Below are 26,018 nucleotides of genomic sequence, written 5' to 3' on the forward strand. Positions count from 1 at the left end.
AAATGTGCCCCAAGTGTTTTCTTATCAATATCATTGGAATTATAGTCAGGTCTGGTGTAGAATACATTTTTTTCTCTCTTTTTGCTACTATTGTCATGGATCGAGTGGTTTTGATGACAAGAAAAGTGTAGCCTGGAATGCCGATTTTGCCATAAGAAACACTGGAAGACTGATGGACTTGATGTCTAGACATGGAAAGTCAAGTTTCTTTGAGTTTAATTTAAAAATAAACCCCGTACTACTTGTTATGCCTTTTGTAGGCCAGCAAAACTAATTTTAGAGGATTTTCAGACATCATTTATTTTGACATTCAGTAGATATTTGACGCATTGATTTTTCTGCATTTCTTCTCTGTCTAGACATGTAAATAACTGAGCTATATTTCTTATCCAACAGGTGAAAAGCTGGAACAATTTCTAAGGTCTCTGAACAGCAGCAAGCCGCTTTATTTAGGGCAGACTGGTCTTGGGAATATTGAAGAACTTGGAAAACTTGGACTTGAGCCTGGAGAAAATTTCTGCATGGGAGGCCCAGGAATGATCTTTAGCCGGGAGGTATTGCGAAGGATGGTGCCACACATTGGAGAATGTCTACGTGAAATGTATACAACGCATGAAGATGTGGAAGTAGGCAGATGTGTACGACGGTTTGGAGGAACTCAGTGTGTCTGGTCCTACGAGGTAAATCTGCATAGTGCGGACTTTTAATGTAATGTATACTGAATGCAAGTTATTCTACAAATATACTATATCTGTACACATCTATACATCAGAGATGATTGGATCAATCCACAGCAAATCAGTTCCAATTTGACCACCCAAAAACCGCCACAATGGCTCTCACATCACATGATCTATTACAGATTGGGGACACTGCCATTATAAAAGATCGGGGCTGGCCAAGCAACTCCATTTTATGTTTTATAGTATGGGAAAAGAGGTCAGAGAGCACCGCTAATTCCACATAAGGACATAAAAGGCACACACAAATAGAGGGAGAGAGATATGGTAGGCGGCAGCAGCAGTGCCAGTGTAATTGAAAAATTGACTCCAATTACACACATTTGTCATCTTTCCGCAGGACATAAGTTTGGCCTCTCTCTCTCTCTAACTACTTTTATGCACAAAAAAACAAAATTATCCTAGGAGTGATACAGTTCTCTCCTACATATATAAAAACCTGACTCTGATGAACAAGTGCAGTGACAGATCCTGATCCATAATATCTATGATAGAGTCAGGCTCCTGTGTTCTTTATTATTTGAGTGCATGGAGTTAGTCTTAGATCAAGTGCTTTGTTGAGAGAAGTGTATACTGTCCTTATGCCCAATCAGCTTTATTCACTTCTCTTATATGTCTTGGAAATTGCTGCTTTCTGTAGGTCCAGATACAGTAGAGCCCTTTCTTAAAAAAAATTACTACAAAGCGTTACAAAAGTGCGTAAAAGTATCCTTCTACTTCTATGACATTTTACTTGTAGGGCGCGATCTACACTATCACCAGAATTACTATCTGGTAAAACGAAAGAACAAGGGGTATGCAAAAGACAGCGTTTACCCGAAAATAATTATAAGTATATTATTTTATTTCAACATTATAACAAGCCACAAAAATAAATCAATTAAAAAAAGCCCACTGCTCTCAAAATCAGACCAAACAACCCATAATAGAGTTCTTGGGCTTGTTTGGTCTGTTTTTCGAGAGCCGTGTGATTTTTTAATTGATTTTAATTTTGTGGCTTGTTGTAATGTTTAAATAAAGTAATATATTATTGTTTTCGGGTGAACCTTGTCTTTTGCATATCCCTTTTTCTTTTGTTTTACGTTATTTCAAATAGTACGCAGTAAGCTGATCCCTGAATTATAGGGTGATGCCCGCTATTTCATCCTTTGGTATCAAAACCGTATTCGTTTTAGTGCCAGGCAGCCATTAGCTCTTATCGCTGGTCATCAGATACTTAGGAAAAAGAAAGATTTTGAATATTGTTATAAATCTTTCAGCAAATCTCAATGTTAAGATATGTGCAGTGTTAAGAAAACTCCAAATTACTTGAGCTTTTTTATTAATATTTGTGGCTACAGAAAAATACACAGTTGCTAAAATGGAAAGTATTGGGCAGTGGAATATGAGTTTAATCTTATAGTTTCCATTATGAGTAAAGCTAATCCAGATATGTGCACTGATGTGCTGAGCTGCCAAATTTTTGCTATTGTTCAGGGGAGGGGGAGATGATTTTCTTTGCAAGACATTGACTTATTTAGTATTCAATCGCATATTTTATGTGAAAAATTTCCGATTTTGGAATGTTTTTCATTTGTTGCTGACCAGAAGTTGGACTTGAACGTGTTCATTTCTCAAGGCGTTTTTTTTTACAGTCATGACCTCTTGCTTTAAGGGTCTCATAGTATTTAACAGAGTAAAACATAAATATGACCTTGAAGCTGAATCTTCTGCAGATGTTCAGGAAATTGCTGCCCTAAATAAATCTATTTCGAGGATGTCCCTAGTTTCAAAACATGATCTGTTAAACATGTTCAATATGTGACTGACAGTGATGTTTTTAGTGGAGACATACACAGAAAATCATTCGGAGAATGTAACGCTAGGGAAAGGACAAATCGGTTCTGTACCAGCAGGAGAGATTGCAGAATCGAAGGAGGTTAATTAGTTAAATCAAGTTAATTTACTTGTCATTTTTAAAAAAAAGCAGGTGACACAGCTGAGAGAGTATCAGACATACGCTGTCCTTAGTCATAATGTTGATGATCATTAAGTTCTTGAAATGTGTATTTTTATTGTCTCACAGTAATCGATTTTTCTGCCATGTGATTTTTACTGACATCAGATCCAACGTGATGTGCAATATAAACTAATATGGTCGTGACTAACTTCCATAACTTGCTTAGTGAAAATCGCCACACAGCAACAGATTATTTTTTTAATTGTTACTAAGTCTAAAGACATTTGAATGTAAATTAATATGATGTAGACAAAGTCCAAAGACCTACGCACAGTAGTTGACTTTATTGCCAATACCATCGAAGTGTTATACTCACCTCACTGGAATATGATGTAGACAAAGTCCAAAGACCTACGCACAGTGGTTGACTTTATTGCCAATACCATCGAAGTGTTATACTCACCTCACTGGCACTAAAAGGATAGACAGACACAGTCTTGATTAATGAGATGGAGGCTAAGTATAAAGACATACACGTAATAGCAGAATTTATTACCAGCCATCTAAGTGTCTCACCTCACTGGTACTAAGTCTAAAGACATGCCCAGTACAAATTGACGTAATAGAGATAAAGTCCAAAGATATACATGCATTGGTGTCTTTACTGATAACTTTATCAAAGTGTGTTATTTACCTCACTGGCACCAAAGCTGGTCATACAGATTAGATGATTGTCAGCCAAACGATGTTTTGGCCGATTCTTTGGCCAACAGCCATCTCGGCTGACTGAGCCATGCGCAGGAGAGCTCTCATGCTCAGTAGAGCAGGGACTAGCCCAGCCCCTCTAACGGGCGTCACTAATAATGCTTCATTTCAGGGTGGGGCTGCCTCCTGATGGCATCCCATGTGAGTATCCCAGCATGCACTGGGGATTCTAATACAAAATGTCAAATCAGAAGTAGGAGTTGATGGGGAGTGGTATGGACTTTTCATTTAAGGTATATTAGAAAAGAGATTAGATTATAACGTGAAATGCACAGACATTTATGATTAGGTCAACGTTAGTTTTGGACCACACCTATAAAATAATGTGATGGAGACAAAGTCCAAAGACATGCACTTATTAGTAGACTTTATTGCCAACATTATCTAAGTATTATTTTCACCTCACTGGCAATAAGTCTAAAAACGTGCCCAGTGCAAACCACTGTGAACGAGTCTAAAGGCCCCTTCACATTAAGCGACGCTGCAGCGATACCGACAACGATCCGGATCGCTGCAGCATCGCTGTTTGGTCGCTGGAGAGCTGTCACACAGACCGCTCTCCAGCGACCAACGATGCCGGTAACCAGGGTAAACATCGGGTAACTAAGCGCAGGGCCGCGCTTAGTAAACCGATGTTTACCCTGGTTACCATCCTAAAAGTAAAAAAAACAAACAGTACATACTTACCTAACGCTGTCTGTCCTCCAGCGCTGTGCTCTGCACTCCTCCTGTACTGTCTGTGTGAGCACAGCGGCCGGAAAGCAGAGCGGTGACGTCACCGCTCTGCTTTCCGGCTGACCGACGCTCACAGCCAGTGCAGGAGGAGTGCAGAGCACAGCGCTGGAGGACAGACAGCGTTAGGTAAGTATGTACTGTTTGTTTTTTTTACTTTTAGGATGTTAACCAGGGTAAACATCGGGTTACTAAGCGCGGCCCTGCGCTTAGTTACCCGATGTTTACCCTGGTTACCAGTGAAGACATCGCTGGATCGGTGTCACACACGCCGATCCAGCGATGTCCACGGGAGATCCAGCGACGAAATAAAGTTCTGGACTTTCTTCAGCGACCAACGATCTCCCAGCAGGGGCCTGATCGTTGGTCGCTGTCACACATAACGATTTTATTAACGATATCGTTGCTACGTCACAAAAAGCAACGATATTGTTAACAATATCGTTATGTGTGAAGGTACCTTAAGTCCAAAGACATGCTCAATGTCAACAGCTGTGATTGATATAATGTAAGGCTGCAACACATTAGAGGAGGCGTCTGATGATGTGATGGGTGGACCTGTGAGATCATTAGACAAGCCTTCACTCTAGTTAAAAGATGATTGTGCCATGTACCAATCTTTCATGGAGACACACTAGCGCCTACAACTAGTGCTATTGCTACATATTGACATAAAAGGGCATCACAGGTTTAAAGTCTCTGCAGACTTGTGCTCTATGACGTAACCTTATAGTCCCATGATAACACTGCTGTTGGAGCGAAACAGGTCAGGGGTAGAGATGCGCAAATTTGCTCGGGTTCCCTGTTATTCGGCAAGCTATAGCGCTTGCTGAATAAGATGCAGAGGAAACCTGGCTTCCTGGATCGCGCCGGGTGATCAGCAGATTGGCGTCATAGCTGCATGTGTCGCGGCTGTGTGGCAGTCACGACACATGCATGGAGAGCCCAAGAAACAGACTCTTCATGCATGTATCATGACTGTCACATAGCTGCGACACAAGCAGCTGCGAAGCCGATCAGCTGATCACCCGGCACGATCCAGGAAACCTGGTTCCTTTTGCAGTTTATTCGGCAAGCGCTATAGCTTGCCGAATAAGAGGGAACCAGAGCAAATTTGCTCATCTCTAGTCAGCGGGACTCTGAACTTTTGTTTAATTTTCAGTAAAATCAACATTAATGGTCAGCGGTACTGCAAGCATGCTGCCTGTCTGCTATTCATTATTATCTAAGGCTTCATTCACAAATCCAATTTTCACATACAAGTGCTGTCCATGTTTTTCACAGATAGCATTTGTGCCTGTGAGAGTCTATGGGGCCATTCACATGTCTGTGTTATTTATGGACCAAGATGTGGAGAGATTTTCATTACTTCCGAGTGCAGTCTGATTTTCACAGACTGTCAGAATGGAGAACGTGGACAAACTATATTTTTCTATTCATGTACTAGAAAAACGGATCTTTTTTTCCCCGTTTTCCATTACAGGAAATGTTAAGGCTGCCGTCACACTAGCAGTATTTGGTCAGTATTTTACATCAGTATTTGTAGCCAAAACCAGGAGTGGGTGATAAATGCAGAAGTGGTGCATATGTTTCTATTATACTTTTCATCTAATTGTTCCGCTTCTGGTTTTGGCTACAAATACTGATGTAAAATACTGACCAAATACTGCTAGTGTGATGGCAGCCTAAAACCAATGATGTTCTTCAAAAGTACAACTTGTCCCACAACAAAAAAAAGCCCTCACATAGCCGTATTGACCAAAAAATAAAAAAAAAAAGTTACGGCTCTGGGAAGAAGGAGAGCAAAAAATGAAAACGCAAAAACGAAAAATACCGTTGGTCGTTAAGGAGTTAATTTTGTGTAAAGACAGTATGTACTGTATACAATCAGTAATACCGCATTCATTGGATACTTTAAGCTTTGCTGTGGCGCTTTCCCTTACAGTCAGGCTGGCTGTTCTAATAATGTCTTGTAGCGATATGATTGAAACCTGAAGTTAAAGAAAGCAAATTGGAATAATCTAAATTATACATGCAGCCATTAAAGTATAAATGAGCCATACGGGGCTTGTTACATTATATCGCCTCATAAAGTAATGTAGTGTTTCTAGCATTGGAATGTATGAAACGTATCGAGTCTGCGCTTGGGTTTTCACATACTAGTTCATATATGTAAATGACTTTAGGAAAATTAGCTTGTAAACGATAGTGATAGCGGACTCGATAATTCTCAGTACAGTTTGGCATACAACACTGCCTGAAATGATCGACTACGTACATTAAGGATAATCATTGTAATGCATGTGTATCTTCAACTCTGGATATATTTTCCGACTGGGTTTTAGCAGTGACGATGGCGTCATGATTCCATGATATCTCATTCATTAGACTTTAAAATGCAATTAAGCTCTTCTCTTTTTATGGGGAGTCACCTAGCTAAAATATCAACGTAGAAATGGAGCGTATTCTCCCTGGTGGTTACAGTTCGTTTTTATTTTGTTCATTTACAAGGAAGTACGACAAAATAATCATTAATTTTTTTTTCTCCAACCATTCCACGACAAATTCAATTTCATGTTACATAGGTTGAGAACAAGATTCGATTCCATGAGAGCAGTAACATGGTTTAAAATTGCTTCAAAAATAGCACTGATATAATTATCCTGACTATACCACTATGGAAAATGTTAAAGGGAGTTTGTCACCAGGTTTTTGCTACCTCACCTTTAAGCAACAGAACGTAGGAAAAGAGGCCCTGATTCCAACGATGTATCACTTAGTTTGCTGGGTGCAGCAGTTGTGGCACAATCAAAGTTCTTAGATGTAGTATGTAGCAGAGTTCAGAAAGCTAACCCCGCCCACACCACAGCTCTCTATGTACATTGTATATTGACAGTGAGCTGCTTATTAGAGGATGAGGCGTGGCTGCACCAGGATACTCAAGAGCTGTTGTCTCAGCAGTGATAATCCCTTGCTGATAAAACCTTCACAGTATGGAAACAGCAGCACACAGCCTAATAAATGACACATCACTGAAATCGATATCTCCGCTCCTAATTCATGCTGCCCTCAGATTAAATAGCCAGAACCTGTTGTCAAACTCTCTTTAAATTGGATCTGAACCCCACTATTTCCCCCTGAAATACTGTAATATGTGGGGACAGGTGAAGATACAAAAATTAAACTAACATTATTATCTATGAACCAACATTCAGTCTCCCACAACAAACCTGCAAATGGCCAGTGATCTATAGGCTACAAAATCACTTAAGAGTCCGCCGCATTCATTTTCTGAGCTTAAGAGTCCACCACTGCATTACCATGCGCAGATCGTTTGTCGACGAGCGGAAATGAGTTCAGGGTTACTTAAGTACAAGACATGGGAAAGAGAGATTCTCTGGTCACTTTGTCATTATTAAACTAAAATCCTACATATACTGAACATCTTTCAACTGTAACCACATTTTCTATAAAAGTTGCACATTACATAATGAAAAAACATGATTATAATAAGTAGGGATATGTCTGGTACCTTCATAGAAGTCTCTGGGTAGCTCCTATAATGAAATCTTTATTGAAAAACGTCAGCAGAGTCTAGCTTTTGCCTCAACCATAGTTCTGGATGATAGAGACTGCAAACGAGGAAGCTTTTGTTTTGGCAAATAAATGGGGGTCTCAATTGTGTGGAGTCGCATGTGTAATCACTATATGTCATGATAAGACATAAATCAATTGAACGCTTTAGCTCCAATTTCCAACTCTACATCATATTTTTATCAGAACGGTCCAATAAGCTGTTCCTGGACGTCTAGGATGTGTACATGTAAAAACTTTTCAACCTACTGTAAAACCGACATGAAGGTCCAATATGGTCACCAGAGGATTTCTTACCCTGGGTAAACTAAAAAGTAATTCTGACGTGCAAGACAGCGAAAAAAGACACTGTAGACAGATAGATAGATAGATAGATAGATGCTGCCTGTGCAGCATCAATAGTAAAAGATAGAATGTTAAAAATAATACAAAAATAAAAAAATATGATTATTCTCACCTTCCGACGGCCCCCGATCTCCTCAGCGGCGCTCCCGGTACGTTCCGTTCCTAGAGATGCTCTGCGCGAAGGACCTTTGTGACGTCACAGTCGCGTGACTGCAACATCATCCCAGGTGATTCGCGCAATGCATCCCTGGGAACGGAAGCCGCTGAAAGGCGGGAGGACTCCGGGGGCCATCAGAAGGTAAGTATATTCCTTTATTTATGTTAATTCTTTTTTTTACATGAATATGGATCCCAGGGCCTGAAGAAGAGTCTCTTCTCCTCCAAACCCTGGGTACCATCCGCACATGAAGTGCTCACTTTACGCATGGTGGGCATACCCAAATGCATAAAGTGAGCGTCTTAATGCAATCCTATGGCTGCAGAATCGCCGTAATTCTGCAGAAATAATGAACATGCTGCGGATTTAACCGCTATGCGATTCCGTAGCAGGAAAATCCGCGGCATGGGCACAGCAACTGTGGAATCCCATAGGATTGCATGGGAATGCGTTTTTTAAGCATTTTTAAGCATTTCCACTGTGGCAAAAAATGCAGCGGAAACGCATAAAAGAATCAACGTGGACACACAGCCTTAGTTCTCATGGTGCTAAAGCCTTGCTCTTGCTCTATTAGGGTATGTGCACATGTTGCAGATTCCATTGTGGATTTTTCCTCACGGATTCTGCAAAATCCTGAGGTAAAATGACCTGCGTTTTACCTGCGACTTCCCTACGAGTTTGCTGCTGATTTTGTGAAGATTGTGTGTGGATTTCACCTGCTTACACCTGCGGATTCCTATAACGGAATAGGTATAAAACGCCGTGGAATCCGCACAAAGAATTGACATGCTGTGGAAAATAAACCGCTTTGTTTCCACGCTGAATTTTCCGCAGCATGTGCACAGCGGATTTGGTTTTCCATAGGTTTACATGGTACTGTACACCGCATGGAAAACTGCTGCTGATCCACAGCCAAATCCGCAAAGTGTGCACAGACCTAATTAGTGTTAAGGTACCGTCACACTTAGCGACGCTGCAGCGATACCGACAACGATCCGGATCGCTGTTTGGTCGCTGGAGAGCTGTCACACAGACCGCTCTTCAGTGACCAACGATGCCGGTAACCAGGGTAAACATTGGGTAACTAAGCGCAGGGCCGCGCTTAGTAACCCGATGTTTACCCTGGTTACCATCCTAAAAGTAAAAAAAAACAAACACCACATACTTACCTACAGCCGTCTGTCCTCCAGCGCTGTGCTCTGCACTCCTCCTGTACTGTCTGTGTGAGCACAGCGGCCGGAAAGCAGAGCGGTGACGTCACCGCTCTGCTTTCCGGCTGACCGACGCTCACAGCCAGTACAGGAGGAGTGCAGAGCACAGCGCTGGAGGACAGACAGCGTTAGGTAAGTATGTGGTGTTTGTTTTTTTTACTTTTAGGATGGTAACCAGGGTAAACATCGGGTTACTAAGCGTGGCCCTGCGCTTAGTTACCCGATGTTTACCCTGGTTACCAGTGAAGACATCGCTGAATCGGTGTCACACACGCCGATTCAGCGATGTCTGCGGGGAGTCCAGCGACCAAATAAAGTTCTGGACTTTCTTCCCCGACCAGCGACAGCACAGCAGGGGCCTGATCGCTGCTGCCTGTCACACTGGACGATATCGCTAGCGAGGACGCTGCAACGTCACGGATCGCTAGCGATATCGTCTAGTGTGACGGTACCTTTAGTTAGCTTTATATGAATGCTTAGATTTTGGAGATATGATAATTGCATAGGGAGAAGTGCTAAAGCTCAGTTTTTTCTGTGTCTCAAAAATCTCAATGCATCCATTGTGTTTTGTACGTTAATTGGTCCTGAATAAATTACCTACGACAATGGCAGTGCATTGACTTTGTAGGACACTGTTTACTTTCACACTTTGGTCAGCCCTTGAGTTGGTCAGATATTGCTCAATTTCACACCTTGTTCAGACAATATTTACTTTGCACGCATCACTAAAGGTACCGTCACACTAAGCGATGCTGCAGCGATACCGACAACGATCCGGATCGCTGCAGCGTCGCTGTTTGGTCGCTGGAGAGCTGTCACACAGACAGCTCTCCAGCGACCAACGATCCCGAGGTCCCCGGTAACCAGGGTAAACATCGGGTAACTAAGCGCAGGGCCGCGCTTAGTAACCCGATGTTTACCCTGGTTACCATCCTAAAAGTAAAAAAACAAACGCTACATACTTACCTACCGCTGTCTGTCCTCGGCGCTCTGCTTCTCTGGTCTGGCTGTGAGCGCCGGGCAGCCGGAAAGCAGAGCGGTGACGTCACCGCTCTGCTTTCCGGCCGCTGTGCTCACAGCCAGACCAGAGAAGCAGAGCGCCAAGGACAGACAGCGGTAGGTAAGTATGTAGCGTTTGTTTTTTTACTTTTAGGATGGTAACCAGGGTAAACATCGGGTTACTAAGCGCGGCCCTGCGCTTAGTTACCCGATGTTTACCCTGGTTACCAGCGAAGACATCGCTGAATCGGTGTCACACACGCCGATTCAGCGATGTCTGCGGGGAGTCCAGCGACGAAATAAAGTTCTGGACTTTCTTCCCCGACCAGCGACAGCACAGCAGGATTCTGATCGCTGCTGCCTGTCACACTGGACGATATCGCTAGCGAGGACGCTGCAATGTCACGGATCGCTAGCGATATCGTCTAGTGTGACGGTACCTTAACTCAATTAACCTGTACTGATCCTAACTGTCATTCTCAGGTGAGGAGACCAAGGCATTATGGTTTAAACTTGGAAAAATCACAAAAATAAATGAGTTTCACACACTACTGTACCTGCTTTTTTCACTAAAAACACAGCAAAACCTGTTACCTGTGTTTTGCTGTGGTTTTGTACTTACACATATCTTTTATAGGTGAAAAAACACCGCAAAACCTCCGAAAAACACTAAAAAAAGTGCCATGCAGCAATTTTCCAATTCAGTCAGGAAAAAAAAAATTAATATGTGTGCATGAGGTTTCTGAAACATCATAGCTTTAGCTGGTACTGTAAAACGCAGCATTTAATTTGCATAAAAGCACAGCAAGGTGTCTAATACACAACGTGCAGTGTTCCATACTCATGTAAGAAGAGTTTTTATAGACGTTAGAGATATATGTGTTAGGCCGGTTTCACACGTCCAGATAATTCCGGTACCGGAGTTATCTGTGTCCGTGTGTCCGTGTGCTCACGTAGCACATCAGTGTGGCACACGTGCGGCAGCCATGTGCCGCCCGTGTGCCGACTGAGGACCACACAGGCCGTGCAGGAGACAGCACTACAGTTAAGCGCTGTCCCCTGCTTTTGGTGCTGAAGCCGGCATTCATTCCTTCTCCACAGCAGCGTTCGCTGGAGAGAAGGAATGAAAAATCAAGGTTTTTTTTTTGTTTGTGTTAAAAATAAAGTTTGGGGTCACCTCCCACCTCCCATCCCCTGTGTGCCTGCCCGCTTGCCGAGAAATACTCACCCAGCTCCTGTGATGTATGCTCTCAGCGCCGGCAGCCTGTCCTGTGTGAGCGGTCACGTGGTACCGCTCATTACAGTGCTGAATATATGCATATTCATCACTGTAATGATGAATTGCTATTTCAAAATGGTAGAGAAAGTGAGACTGTGACAAAATTTTGTTAATAATTGAACTGTTAAAGTACTTGCACTATTGACATCGATATAAAAAGTTTTAAATGGATTGTCTGGCCTTAGGCTACAAGCCAGCAATCTCTGTGTGGCTGTAGACTAGTGAATCCTCACAGAGCAGGCACTGCGCTCTGTGAGGATTCTCTGGAGAGGACGTCAGGAAGTATGCAATTCACATACATGCGGTCACATGCCAACTAGATGTGCATGGCCTCAAGTGTATTGAGTAATGCCAGACAAGTCTAGTTTGAATGTGTTCAGAAGTATGTACTTGCAGTCGTATGACCGATGCTCCTGGCTCCAGAACTGTAAAATCCTCACAGAATGCAGTGCATGTGAGAATTCACAAGTCTGCAGTCACGTAAGAGCGACTGCAGACTTGTAGCCTAAAGCCGGAAAACCCCTTTAATCTAACAAATATCTTGATGCATGCAGCTGTATGTCACACAGTTGCATACTACAACTGTAGGCATCTATTGCAAAAAATGCCCAACACGTGCTATACATTGGTTTGCACTCTGTTATTGAAAAAGTGTTAACCACCAGGCTTTTCAGTACTGTAAAAAATAGTGATACATAGTTCTAGTCTTAACTAACTGTTTTTTATATATAGATACTAAGACGATGGGCAGAATCAGACATGATGGCTTCTCAACTAGTGAATAACTTAACATTTTCCACTGACATACAGGTATTAAAATTTGGTACAAAGCGTCTGGAGCTGTGCCCTTGTTAGGTCCTTGGAATATAATATTAAAGGGAACCTGTCACCCCGTTTTTTGAGATTGAGCTATAAATACTGTTAAATAGGGCCTGCGCTGTGTGTTCCTATAGTGTATGTAGTGTACCCCGATTCCCCACCTATGCTGAGATATAACTTACCAAAGTCGCCGTTTTCGCCTGTCAATCAGGCTGGTCAGGTCGGGAGGGCGTGGTGACATCGCTGGTTCTTCCTCAGCTTTACGTTGGTGGCGTAGTGGCGTAGTGGTGAACAAGCAGCGCGCGATCTGCGCTGTAATCCCTTGCATCGGTGGGGGCGGCCATCTTCCTGGGGCCGCGCGTGCGCAGATCGAGTGCTCTGCTGCACGGGGCTTCAGGAAAATGGCCGCGGGATGCCGCGCGTGCGCATTAGAGATCGCGGCGGCCATTTTCCCAAAGCCGAGATGCAAATTCGGCTTTGGGAAAATGGCCGCCGCGATCTCTAATGCGCACGCGCGGCATCCCGCGGCCATTTTCCTGAAGCCCCGTGCAGCAGAGCACTCGATCTGCGCACGCGCGGCCCCAGGAAGATGGCCGCCCCCACCGATGCAAGAGATTACAGCGCAGATCGCGCGCTGTGTCTTCACCACTACGCCACCAACGTAAAGCTGAGGAAGAACCAGCGATGTCACCACGCCCTCCCGACCTGACCAGCCTGATTGACAGGCGAAAACGGCGACTTTGGTAAGTTATATCTCAGCATAGGTGGGGAATCAGGGTACACTACATACACTATAGGAACACACAGCGCAGGCCCTATTTAACAGTATTTATAGCTCAATCTCAAAAAACGGGGTGACAGGTTCCCTTTAAGAGTATTCACATAGGGTCAAACAAGGGAAAGCGTGCCATTGTAGAAAAGAATGTGGACAATCTTTTTACCTTCCTAACAAGATGGTAAATGGAAAACAGACCTTATCAAAATGTCCCAGATCATCACAGCAGGTCTGCCTTCATGTTACCCTGTCCTATCCCTAAACCCCACCATGCTCCAGCATCCGTGCATTCATCCCATTCTTCAAATGTCTACAACGCTATAAAGAATTTCTAGTTCTTACCGGATCTGAAAGCACAAAGTGCACAAAAGCTCAAGGTCACTGAATACAAAATGTAATACAGTAAAGTGTATCAGTAAAGTATCCACTGCATCCACACGAGACAATCACTCATTGTGGGAATTTACCACAAGTAAATGAAAACATCACATGGAGCCTAATGCTGCTGTGCGGGAATATTCTTTACTCGCAAGGTCAGATTACTAATTCATAATAACTCATAAACTGATTCACTCGCAATAAATAAATAAATCTTGGTCTTATGAGTGCATTTGGTCATCTACAGACGTTATTTTTACTGCTACTGAAATTTACAGTCAGTATTTGACGGCTTGTCCTTTCCAACCATTGATTTTTAAAATATTGACAGAGTGAGCTATGGATGTATATTGATCATAAAAATTGATCATTTTTTATTTGATTTTTGTTTCTGACTCTCTAGTGCTGGCATCTGCATTAGACGTTTTTATATAGATTAACTTTATAGGGTTAAAGGGAATCTGTCACCAGGTTTTAACAATATACAGTAGAGTACTGCCACTACCTTTACCGCCTGTTTTATAGTATTCTAGGAAGATATATACCCTCCTGTGCACAGGCCCCAAAATATCTTTCATAATATAACCATACAACACAGTCCGGTCTGAAGGGCGTCTCTGGTCTTGATCCAGCGCCACCTCTCTGGTCGCAAATGCTGTCCTCCTTCATGTGGATGACATCAACAGTGTCTCTTGCACAGGTGTACTTCTCTCTGCTGTAATGTGCATGCTCAAGCATTCTCCAGCTTTACTGCCTGGTTACTGGCGCTCTTTGGCCTCTCCCGGTGCATGCGCATTGCAGTATTTTGCTCTGCAAAATGCATTTGCACAGGAGCGCAAATGGGGACGCTGTGTGGATGACGTAGGATGCGTCATTCACATGAAGCAGGAAAGAGGCCAAAGGCTCTCATCAGACCAGACCGTGCTGTATGGGGGTTTTGTAAAATACACTGCTCGAAAAATAATATTCCACATCCTAGATATCACTGAATGAAATATTTCAGTTGTAAATCTTTATTCATTACATAGTGGAATGTGTTGAGAACAATAAAACCTAAAAATGATCAATGTAAATCACAAATAATATCCCACGGAGGTCTAGAGTTGGAATGATGCTTAAAGGGAACCTGTCACCCCCAAAATCGAATGTAAGCTAAGCCCTCCAGCATCAGGGGCTTATCTACAGCATTCTGTAATGCTGTAGATAAGCCCTGATGTATCCTAAAAGATGAGAAAAAGAAGTTAGATAATACTCATCTGGGCAGGCGGTCTGATCCGATGGGTGTCGCGGTCAGGGGCCTCCCATCTTCTTACGATGACGTACTCTTCTTGTCTTCACACTGCGGCTCCGGTGCAGGCGTACTTATCATTGGAGGTATCAGTATAGGGTCCACTTGGGGCCTGTCCTTGTTAGGACAAGAGCAATACTGGGGCACGACAGGGAGTCTAGGAAATCATTACATACCGCTTTTGTCTCTCTCCCCATATGTAGTCCCCTTTTTGTGTGTGTGGATCCATTTCTCGGCGAGGTACTTCCGGAAGGAGGCCGAGATCTTTTGTCCGTCAACAGTGGGGAGACCAAACCATTTTTTAATGAGCACTGGTTTGTACGAGCACTTTATTTGGTGTTTGTGATATTTGTCATTTTAATAATTGATTAAAGGTTATGTTTTAATATTCGGGGACCCCTCCAAGCTATATTTGTTAGTTAAAACCTGAGGGTACTTTGAATGATGTGAGAACCTCACACCATGATATCACACTCCAATTTATCAAGACTGGTGACTTTCACAATCATATTCCAGTCAGTGACTGAAGCAATTATTATTATTTATTATTATAGCAATATTTGTTCCATGGCGTTTTACATGTAAAAAGGGATATACATAACAAAAACAAGTACAATAATCTTGAACAAACTGAGTAACTGAATGGTATAGAAGGAGAGAGGACTCACAATCTACAAGAGATGGGTGAGGATACAGTAGGTTAGGATAGAGCTGGTTGTGCAGTGGTTTGGTGGAGCGAGGGTTGCTGCAGGTTGCACTCTTGTCAGAAGAGGTGGGTCTCCAGGTTCGTTTTGGAGGTTTCCACAGCAGATGAGAGTCTAATATGTTACGGTAGAGTTCTAGAGTAGGGGGGATGCACGAGAAAAGTCTTGTGTGCGATAGTGAGAAGAGGAAATAAGTGGGGAGTAGAGGAGATCATCTTGTGAGGATCTGAGGTTGCGTGCAGGTAAGTACCGGGAGACGAGGTCACAGATGTATGAAGGAAACAGGTTGTGAATGGCTTTGAATGCCATGGTTAGGGTAATGAACTTAGTTCTCTGGGCAATGAGGAGCCAGTGAAGGGATTGATAGAGAGAAGAGGATGGGGAATAGTGGGGGGGACAGGTGTATTACTTGGGCACCATAGTTTAGGATAGATTGGAGGGGTGCAAGAATGGTAGATGGGAGGCCACAGAGCAGGAGGTTGCAGTAGTTGAGGCGGGAGATGAGTGTTTTTGCAAAATCTTGGTTGAGGAATGTGCAGATTCGGGAACTATTTATGAGTTTGAGTCTGCAGGAAATGGAAAGGGCTTGGATATGTGATTTGAATGAGAGATTAGAGTCAAGAGTTATCCTGAGGCAACAAGCTTGCAGGACTGGGTATAGTGGGCAGCCATTTACTTTGATGTAAGATTTGTTGTGAGTAAAACTCGGCACTCAGTGAAGATATGTGATATCATGGGTTTTAATACAATCCAAAACAGTACAATGAATGGCTATGACGTTTTGGTCCAGCATGGATCTTCATCAGAAAAGTGGACTGTGTCTGTACTAAGGATTAGAGCTATGTAGCACTGAAGTATAGTGACTAGTGTTGAGCGAATAAACTCATTACTCGAGATTTCCCAAGCACGCTCGGGTGTCATCCGAGTATTTTTTAGTGCTCGGAGTTTTAGTTTTTAGCGCCGCAGCTGAATGATTTACATCTGTTAGCCAGCATAAGTACATGTGGGGGTTGCCTGGTTGCTAGGGAATCCCCACATGTACTTATGCTGGCTAACAGAAGTAAATCATTCAGCTGCGGCGCTAAAAACTAAAACTCCGAGCACTAAAATATACTCGGAGGACACCAGAGCGTGCTCGGGAAATCTCGAGTAACAAGTATATTCGCTCATCACTAATAGTGACCATGTCACTGTCTGGACTTTCAAAGCTCCCTTTTAATCTTCTAGCTAAAATTTAGCCCACTGTCTTGGAGAGACTTTGCCAATTTTCTCAATTTACATCTACTTGCTTTGGATGGTTAGATAAAGCTTGTGTTGTCAATTTTCATATTATGACAGTTCTTTGATTGGATGGAGGTTTGTGTTCACATTCACACTTTTATGTTAGTTAGTCAGGACAAAATAACTAAACAAATCTAGCACAGGCGCTCAGTGCTCCTTTGGCATGGCCGAGGAGTTCCGTGCACTTTTCCATCTATCATTTTCCAGCTAATATAAAGGCAGAGCTGTCAATCGAGGTAGAGGGAGGTGCAAAGATAGAAAACAAGTAGGTCAGATGGTGCTCTTAAATGTTTGGCTATGGCAAAGATGCAGAGAGAACCTGTCCTTGGTTTGAACAGTCATTTTGTGTTGACAGACTGCCTTCAATTAAACATGTTGCTTCAACTCATGACAAACCTTCCCTTAAAATATGTACAAGAAGGTGGCTATGTCTTTATGAGTAGTACTGTGTGACACATTTTCGTGCCTAGAGGTATGTAAATACGTGCAATACAGAGATATACTGGTCCCACCATAGGTTAATGTTTCATACATAACCATAATACTCTGGAATTAACAAGATGCCCATGTTCTGGAGAAATAATACAATTCTGCACCAAATACACAGGAATTACAAATGTCGAACAGGACATGTGTTTACCCCATACAATGTAACAACAGTATTATTGATGCATATGTTACTATGACTGCATTCTCTTGGATAGAATATTCTGCAGTGAGCTCCTTTCCTGTAATTCATACATTGTAATAATTTTACAACTTCCCAAGACAGTAATAGATTATGGCTTTACTTGAATTTCTATAACCCTGAATATTTATCTTACTAATTGCAACATACATAAGGCTGGAAACCTGATTGCTCACCAGAGTAAATCCTATTACATAGTTTACTGGGTCACTTTGGTTCATTATTTGCTGGGTTTGGAAAGCAAAAAAAGTTATTACAGTACCTATAGGAATTATCCGATAGTGTAAATGGAGGCAAAATGGAATATGTAGCTATACTTTCCTGCAGAATGAGATATTCCACCACTGTCCTGCTTGATTTTTGCTTAGTTTTTGAACAGGGAAGCGCAGGATGAACAATTCTGTTTGCATCTACCAGGTAAGGGAGTTGTGGACCTTTTCATGAAATTAGCATAGTCACATACTCACCTGCCCCATCTATCGGGTGCTGCCACTTTTCTCAGCTGTAATGCTGGTGGCCGAGGCACCAGAATGAATGACGTTGTCCATTCCAAATAGGTGGTCTGACTGAGCAGTCAGTTACCTGAGCAAGAGACGGGTTTCACCCTCAGTTGCTTCTTCAGGTGCTTCTCCTATGTTCAGTAGTCAAAAAACTTGGCACTCATAGAGAAATTGAAGTGGAAAAAAAGAAGGTTCCGTTTATTGTGTATCCAACAAATGTTAAACGTTTTCGGCCCACAAGAGGACCTTCATCAGAACTAGCTTGTTCTGGAGATTAGATGCAGAGTTTTAATATTCCATATATAGGAATCTTGTGGTATATAAATATTCCCGGTAAGGATTAAGTTGCCTGGATGCCGGAATGGAACCTGAATGGGGTTTCGTGTAAGTCAGTGCAGGTGAGGAACGCGACCGCCGTCGCTAGGGAGAGGCACTGTCGACGGCAGTCACATTCCTCACCTGCACTGACTTACTCGAAACCCCATTCGGGTTCCATTCCGGCATCCAGGCAACTTAATCCTCACTAGGAATGATTATATACCACAAGATTCCTATATATGGAATATTAAAACTCTGCATCTAATCTACGGAACAAGCTAGTTCTAATGGAGATCCTCTTGTGGGCCGAAAATGTTATACATTTGTTGGATGCACAATAAATGGAACCTTCTTTTTTTTCACTTCAATTGCTCTGAGTGCCAAGTTTTTTTACTACTATATGACGGGCTAGATACCCTACTGGGGCACCTGTAACTATTGTATGAGTGCCGTGTCATTTATCTGATACTTCTATGTTCAGTCACTTGTGCCAACCTTGATATACCTTTTGGATGCTCTCTATAAATTGATATTTTATATTCTAACACATCTGACATTTCTCCCAATTAACCCATGGATGGCCTTACTGCGTTGTGCAAATTAGCCTTCTGGACAATGGCCCAGCTTCTCCTGCCCTGACTTTGTAATTCCATCTGATTTTAGCCTTTTCCATGTCTCCAATTTGTTAGTTTTTGGCAGAAGACTCTTCTCATTCAGCAGCAAATTCCGCAGACGAAACCTAGAGACCCCTACAGCACAGTCCAGATCACTGTGTAGGGGTTAAAGGGTTAAAACCTGGGAGCCCTTAAACTCTGCTAGCATTAAATCTGACAGTGGAAACCCGTGTTGAGTTAATGGATTGTGACAAATATTGAACGCGGCAAAAAAAATGAATGCATCCGTATTGTAAGTAAAATGAAATTATCGTAAACCAGCAATGCTGCAATCTATGCTGCAATCTATATAGCTTTTAAGGCTCAGTTTTCTATTTTTTCACATTATATTATAGAAGTTTAATAGTGTGAAATAAAATTGACTAATTCTACGATATACGCCCATATCTGTCTTGAAAATTACCTTGTTAAATAACTGCTTTCTTATCCTGACACCCCCAGCCACAAAATTTATACCTTTCGCAAACTGAGCCGCGGAGAGTTACATGAATTGGATGCTATAATCTAATTTTTGCTGCTTGAGATAGCAAATGTATTCGTTGTAGACGATAAATACGACTAGTCCGGGGTCATGTTGAGAGTCTAATAAAAGGTTGTGTATCGTCAAATGTTCAGCAATTACGTTGATTTAAAACCTGACTTCAGCACTATGGAGATAAGATCTGTGTGTTCTGTCTGTGCCGGTCCTACGCTGATTTGTTCAATATAATATGTCGCAGTGTCTAGTAGATCTGCCATGGCCTGGTGAATTGTGACAATAAATTTAAAACATCCCGAGGAAATAGTAAAATTTTGTTTGTGTCCATCTGTTAAGAATTCCAGGGCACTTGGCGTTAGATTTTAGTGCTTTAAGGAGGGCATGGTACTGTAGCACTTGGAAGCAGCATTGTAGCTGGCCGTATAATCTTCCATTTAACATTCCTGCATAGAATAAAAGTTTAATGGGGTTCTGCAAGAATAGAAAAAATATAAATATAGACAAAAACAAAATGTCATTAAAAATTCCTAGATTTCTTTAATTAGCAAATCATTCTTATTTCGTATATGATCAAGTAATCATTAAAGGTCATTTGATGATGACAAGATACCTGTTCCAAAATGTTAAAGCACCACTCCAGCTTTATTTTTAATTTTACCGCTGGAGTGGTGCTTCAGATCTAAGTCCCCTTTCCCCTGTCTTATACATACTTTCCATCATCTTTGTCTGTTATCACCGCCGCTCCCAACGGTCTCCGGCAGTTTGTGACCTGCTCGAAATTCCAGTGTTTCGTGGAGGGAGCCAGTCACAACTCAATACAAGTCTATGAGAACCTGCATTGAGAGCTTGTGGTGTAGCTCCTGACTTCTGGCCGGTCAGACGTTGTGGTCACAAGATGGTACCACAAGGTGAAGGTGAAGACGCCGGAGGGCGAGTATAAGGTGGGGAGGCAAGGAGCTTGCACCACTCCAGCACTGAAAAAACCCTGCTGTAGTGGTGCTTATGAGAAGTTTTTGTGAGCACGTATAGTAGGAAGTTCTGCTGATGTGACCTTGAGGTAACCTTTACCACATACTGTCAAGCTGCAGTGCCGGCAAATTTTTTTTATTGTGGATATATTGTTGCAATTAGTATTTTGTCATGTCCCCCTTACATTTTATCACCATCTGCAGTTGAAAGCCAGTTTTGCAATTAGGCTGGAGTCGCACTTGCCATATGAAAAATCGGTATGATTCTCTCTGCCGAGAATCACATTAAAGGGACACTGTCACCTGAATTTGGAGGGAACAATCTTTAGCCATGGAGGCGGGGTTTTTGGGTGTTTGATTCACCCTTTCCTTACCCGCTTGCTGCATGCTGGCTGCAATATTGGATTGAAGTTCATTCTCTGTCCTCCATAGTACACGCCTGCACTGTGCAAGATTGCCTTGCGCAGGCGTGTACTACGGAGGACAGAGAATGAACTTCAATCCAATATTGCAGCCAGCATGCAGCCAACGGGTAAGGAAAGGGTGAATCAAACACCCAAAAACCCCACCTCCATGGCTAAAGATTGTTCCCTACAAATTCAGGTGACAGTGTCCCTTTAATGTTCTCCGTATATGGTGATCTGTGTGTAATCCGTTTGCTATGCGATGATGTGATTTCCTCGCATCTATGTATCCGTATGACTTCCGTATGACACGCGTATGGCTTTACGTTTCTCACTGCTTTTCCTCATTGAATTTAATGGCTCAGTGGGCTGAAATGAGAAAAATGTGTCATAGTCCATGTGGTGTCCGTTTTTTAATCGCACCCATAGACTTGTATTGGCAAGTCTCGGCCGATATACAGTACAAATCGCAGCATCCTGCGATTTCACTCGCACGTATAATACGGCCGAGAAATAAACGGATGATGTGAGCCGCTCCATAGATTAACAATGCCCCGAGCGCTATGCGATTTTTTTTTCTTGCATAGCACTCGTCCGTATTCCTCTCTAGTGTGACTCCGGCCTTAGACAGTTTTTGATGATCTCCCTCATTGTGTGCACTTTTAAGAAGTGAAATCATGACAGAGACAGAGATTTTACAAGTAAAGTTTTTTTGCCCCTCAATTGTAAAGATTTTTTTTGCTGTTTTTTTCTCTTCTAGTATTTGCGTGTATAATTATATGTATTTACTAAAGTTTGGATTTATTGACACTATAGATTTTTTGGTATTTTCTTTATAGAGTTTTTTTTATATTTTTTTTTCATTCTTTTGAGTACTCCTAAAGGGTTTTTCTAAAATTGGTTATTTTTGGTATGGATCTGGTTGTCCAGTATTGGTTATCGTATTATGTGGATTATAAAATGCACCAGATTATGCGACGCACTCCAAATTTTGAGGAGAAAAATAGGAAGAAAAACAAAAAAACTTTTTGTAATAAAATGGTGGTGCTTCTTATAATCTATGCGTCTTATTGCTTACCGGGGCTGTTGGCTGCGGTGAAGCGGGATCCCAGGGTCGCCGCTGGAGGCAGGAGTGGAGCATTGATGCAGGCCGCAGGCTGGGATGAGGGGGTGGACTCCGGGAAAATGGCTGCACAGGTGGAGATCTCGGCACCAAGATCTCGGGAGATGAGATCTTTGCATTGAGGTCTCATCTCCCGAGATCTCCATCTGTGCATGCGCTGCCCCCGGCCTGCAGCCATTTTCCCGGAGTCCAGTCCACTGCATAAGAAACCATGTCACTGCGGGTGCTTTGGACTTTCACAAGATGTCCGGAAAGCCCCCGCAGCACCAGACTCCCGCAGCGGTGCGCCGCGCCGCACCGCAAATCAGAACACCCCCTCATCCCAGCCTGCGGCCGGTAAGGTATATCCGCATTATAAGACGCACCCCCAATTCCCCCCCAAATTTGGGGGAATAAAGTGAGTCTTATAATCCGAAAAAATATGTGACTTACAGCAGCATGACATCCTACTGTAGATATTCACGGACACCTGTCCTACTTCTGTATCTTTTTTTTTCCATTTCTGGATAACCCATTTATTATCCGTTTGCTGTGTGCATCACATATTTAGAGTCATTGCGTTGGTGCTGAGGCCATGCAGAGTCATAGCCCTTTCTTTCTTCACATCCCAGAATTTCTCCTGCCATTGTCCAACAGCATGTCTTCCCTAAACTAAAAGACTTTTGGGGATGGGACATCATTTCCAAATAAAGTCATTTTGAGTTTGAATATTTAGCACATTAGCAAAAAAGATTAAATAGTTTAACAATCCAGTAGCCATTTAACTGGGATTCCCGTAACTAAAAATTAGAGACATTATTTCTTGGCTTCTTACGGCAAAATTGCTAATTTGAAGTAACACAGTTAGATGATACCCAGTCTAGAAACACAGTCGGTATAATTTTCAATCTGATGGCGAATATTAGCAGTGCCCTGGTCTCAGTGAAGTCATCAAGACATACTTGAGAACCTCAAGAGATCAACCAGCTGAGTGATATCCATCATTGTGCTTTTTTTTAACTGATTGAACCGGAGGCCACTGACTAATTGTCCAACCAGTCCACCCTACTACTGATAGAAACAGCAAAATAATTAACTTAAAAAATCTGTCTCCCCTCTGTAATTGTCCTCATCTGCTCTACAGCAGAATTCACCTTTGGAATTTTTTCCTTTAGTGTCAGTGGAATATTCACCAAGATTTGTAAGTAATATTAAAGCTTTGTGGAAACGTCACAGAATTCTAGTGATCTATAAATTAATCGGGGTCTTGCAAGATCAGGACCCTATTGGGTCGTAAGTATATAATATTCTTATATAGTATGATGACTTAGTTATTAGCTATGGTTAGAATTATCGTCAGTCCTCTCTGTGCACATACTGTAGAAGAAGCTCATTTCTTATAATGTGAGACACCCTTATCTGGCAAAGTCATCACCATTAGTGGAAAAATATGCTGAAGCAGGGAACAAAGAATGGATGACTAATAGGAAAATGCTAAGTAAACTGCAGTTCTGTATGAAATGAGCATCATTTCAATGCAATTTAAAAAATATTAATATAATGCTAGGAACAAAATAGATATAAAGGGATTAATGGGATATATCAGTGCATGACACAGAAGCATCCGGTGTGTAAAAGTCTTCTGTTCTTCAACTTTCTGTCAAAAACTTTGTAAGTTAGCTTCCACAGCCCTGTAACAGTATGCAAGCCATAGATTACTATGATCAATGCAGTTTGTTGGTTGGAGTGGTATAAATGCTTCCAAAACTGTGAGGAGCCCCCTGACTGTTGGTGTGGAAGTCGTGATAATGTGAGGAATCCCTGATTCAGTAGTATCATTAATTTTCTATTAATGATTACGTTATGCAGAATGTAGGGAACAAACGAAAGGTAAATTGAGCAAATTTAATTTTGCCTTGAACTTTCTCCACACTTGGTGAGACACAGCTGTCTCCTTGATCTGTCTTGTGAGGCCCCACTAGAAAACACTCTATGGGAGTAGAGCACAATGCCATGACTGAAACAATGACGACATTTTCCCATCTGGTAGTCAAGTAAATCAAGATTTGTCAAATTTTCTTTGTGTATTTGGTTTTCTAGTATAAATAGCCTTGGGTCCTGATTCATAGTTTGAGCTTGCTCCCATAATTCTACTGACAGAAATTCCTGAAGGTCCCAACTGGGCAACTCATTCTTAGAATTAAGATGTCCAATCATGTCACCTCCCATTTCCCTTAAATTCACCAGAAAGAGGAAACGTAGTGGTACAGGACATCCATTTGACAGAATGGGGAACACTGTAATACATAATGATTGGATATGGGCGAACCCGAACAGTAAAGATCGGTGTCTGTACCGAACACCTACTGTTCTTGCACGGACACCGAACACAGACTTCACCAGGAAGTCCGTGTCACTGTTCAGGTTCGGCCTCCCTGAACACCGGATGTTTGTCTGTTTCTGATCGACGGTAAAATCATCGCAGGTCAGACAGCTGTCTGCTTTAGCTTGGCTGGTTGTCAAAAGTAGGGGGATCCCACGTCATCTTTTTATAAATATATAAATTAAAAAAAAAAAAGCATGGGGACCCCTCTATTTTTGATAACCAGCCTTGCTGAAGCTGACAGCTGAGGGTTGCAGCCCCCAGCTGTCAGTTTTGCCTGGCTGCTTATCAAAAATGCAGGGGAACCCATGCCTGTTTTTTTTTTAAAAATATTAATTTACAGCGCCGCCTGCTCTCAGTGTATTATCGGCAGCAGGTGTTGGCTGATGGGAGCAATAGTCCCATCAGCTTACACAAGTGGCCGGAGGTAAACTTTATACCTCCGATCACTGTTGCATGGTCATGCTGTCTTTTGACAGCGTGGGAACCGTGGCTGTCTGACCGGCGGTGATGATTTTACTGCCGATCAGAAGCTTTGTTTGCTGTGCTGTCATGCATATGATAGCTTGGCAAACACTGGATGTTTGGGCACCCCATTCAAGTGAATAGAGTCCGGGTTCAGGTCTGGGTACTATTCTGGTACCCAAATTTGAACCTTTTTAAACTGTCTATTAATGTCAAGTCGGAGTAAGCAGAACATCAATATACCAAAATAGGGCATATGCAACAGGGTTTTCCTTTAATTCCAAGGTAAAATTACATTAGACAGATACATTAGATTAGAAAACATTTTTTGACAAAGAGAGTGATCAATGAGTGGAAAGGCTTCCATTAGAGGTGGTGAGTTCTCCTTCAATGGAAGTCTTCAAACAGAGGCTGGACAGACATCCGTATGAGATGGTTTAGTGAATCCTGTGAGTCGCCCATCCGAGCCGTGGGTTACTTGATTCCGGGTCCGGTACTTAAAGGGATGTGTCACGGCAGTGGCGACCCAGTCTGTGGCCCTGGGCGCCCATGTTAAAGGGATGGTCTTTAAAGAGGTTTTTGAAATAAAGCAAATTAATGACGCCACCTGTGGTATTCGGTCAGGGATGCTTAAAGTGGTCCTCAGGGGTGATGTTATGGCAGCCAAATGGTATACCTTCCTACAGGTGAAGTAGGTCCCCAGGGCTCCTGGTGAATAGATGGAAGATGGTGAGTGGTGCAGTAAAGAATGAACAATGTAAGTGATCTACTTGATTGCCTTCCTCCATTTTGTATTTTAGACTATGTATACATCTGTGTTTGTGACACAAATGTATCTGTGTACCTATAGCATTGCTTAATTTGTCATTACATAGAACTCATTCCGAAATATATCAACCAGTTAAAAAGCTAATTCAGCACTGTTGCATCTGTATTCATGACTTTCCTATAAAACACATGTGCTTTATATTAGACTTGCTTTACCTAATGATCAGAGCTTACTTTGTCAGGAATTAAGAAAACCCCAAATGA

At 42.3% G+C, this 26,018-nt stretch overlaps 1 protein-coding gene across 1 annotated transcript in view; it reads left to right on the forward strand.

Moving 5' to 3' along the window:
• The window catches only part of CHSY3 (chondroitin sulfate synthase 3), a 550,154-nt gene that overhangs the window by 79,724 nt on the left and 444,412 nt on the right, over positions 1–26,018 (forward strand). Inside the window, exon 2 of the mRNA XM_069754042.1 lies at positions 397–680. Coding sequence (XP_069610143.1) covers positions 397–680 — 284 coding nt within the window. The remainder of the gene's footprint in view (positions 1–396; positions 681–26,018) is intronic.

The sequence above is a fragment of the Ranitomeya imitator genome, chromosome 1 (assembly GCF_032444005.1).
Source record: "Ranitomeya imitator isolate aRanImi1 chromosome 1, aRanImi1.pri, whole genome shotgun sequence".
NCBI classification, from domain to species: Eukaryota; Metazoa; Chordata; class Amphibia; order Anura; family Dendrobatidae; genus Ranitomeya; species Ranitomeya imitator.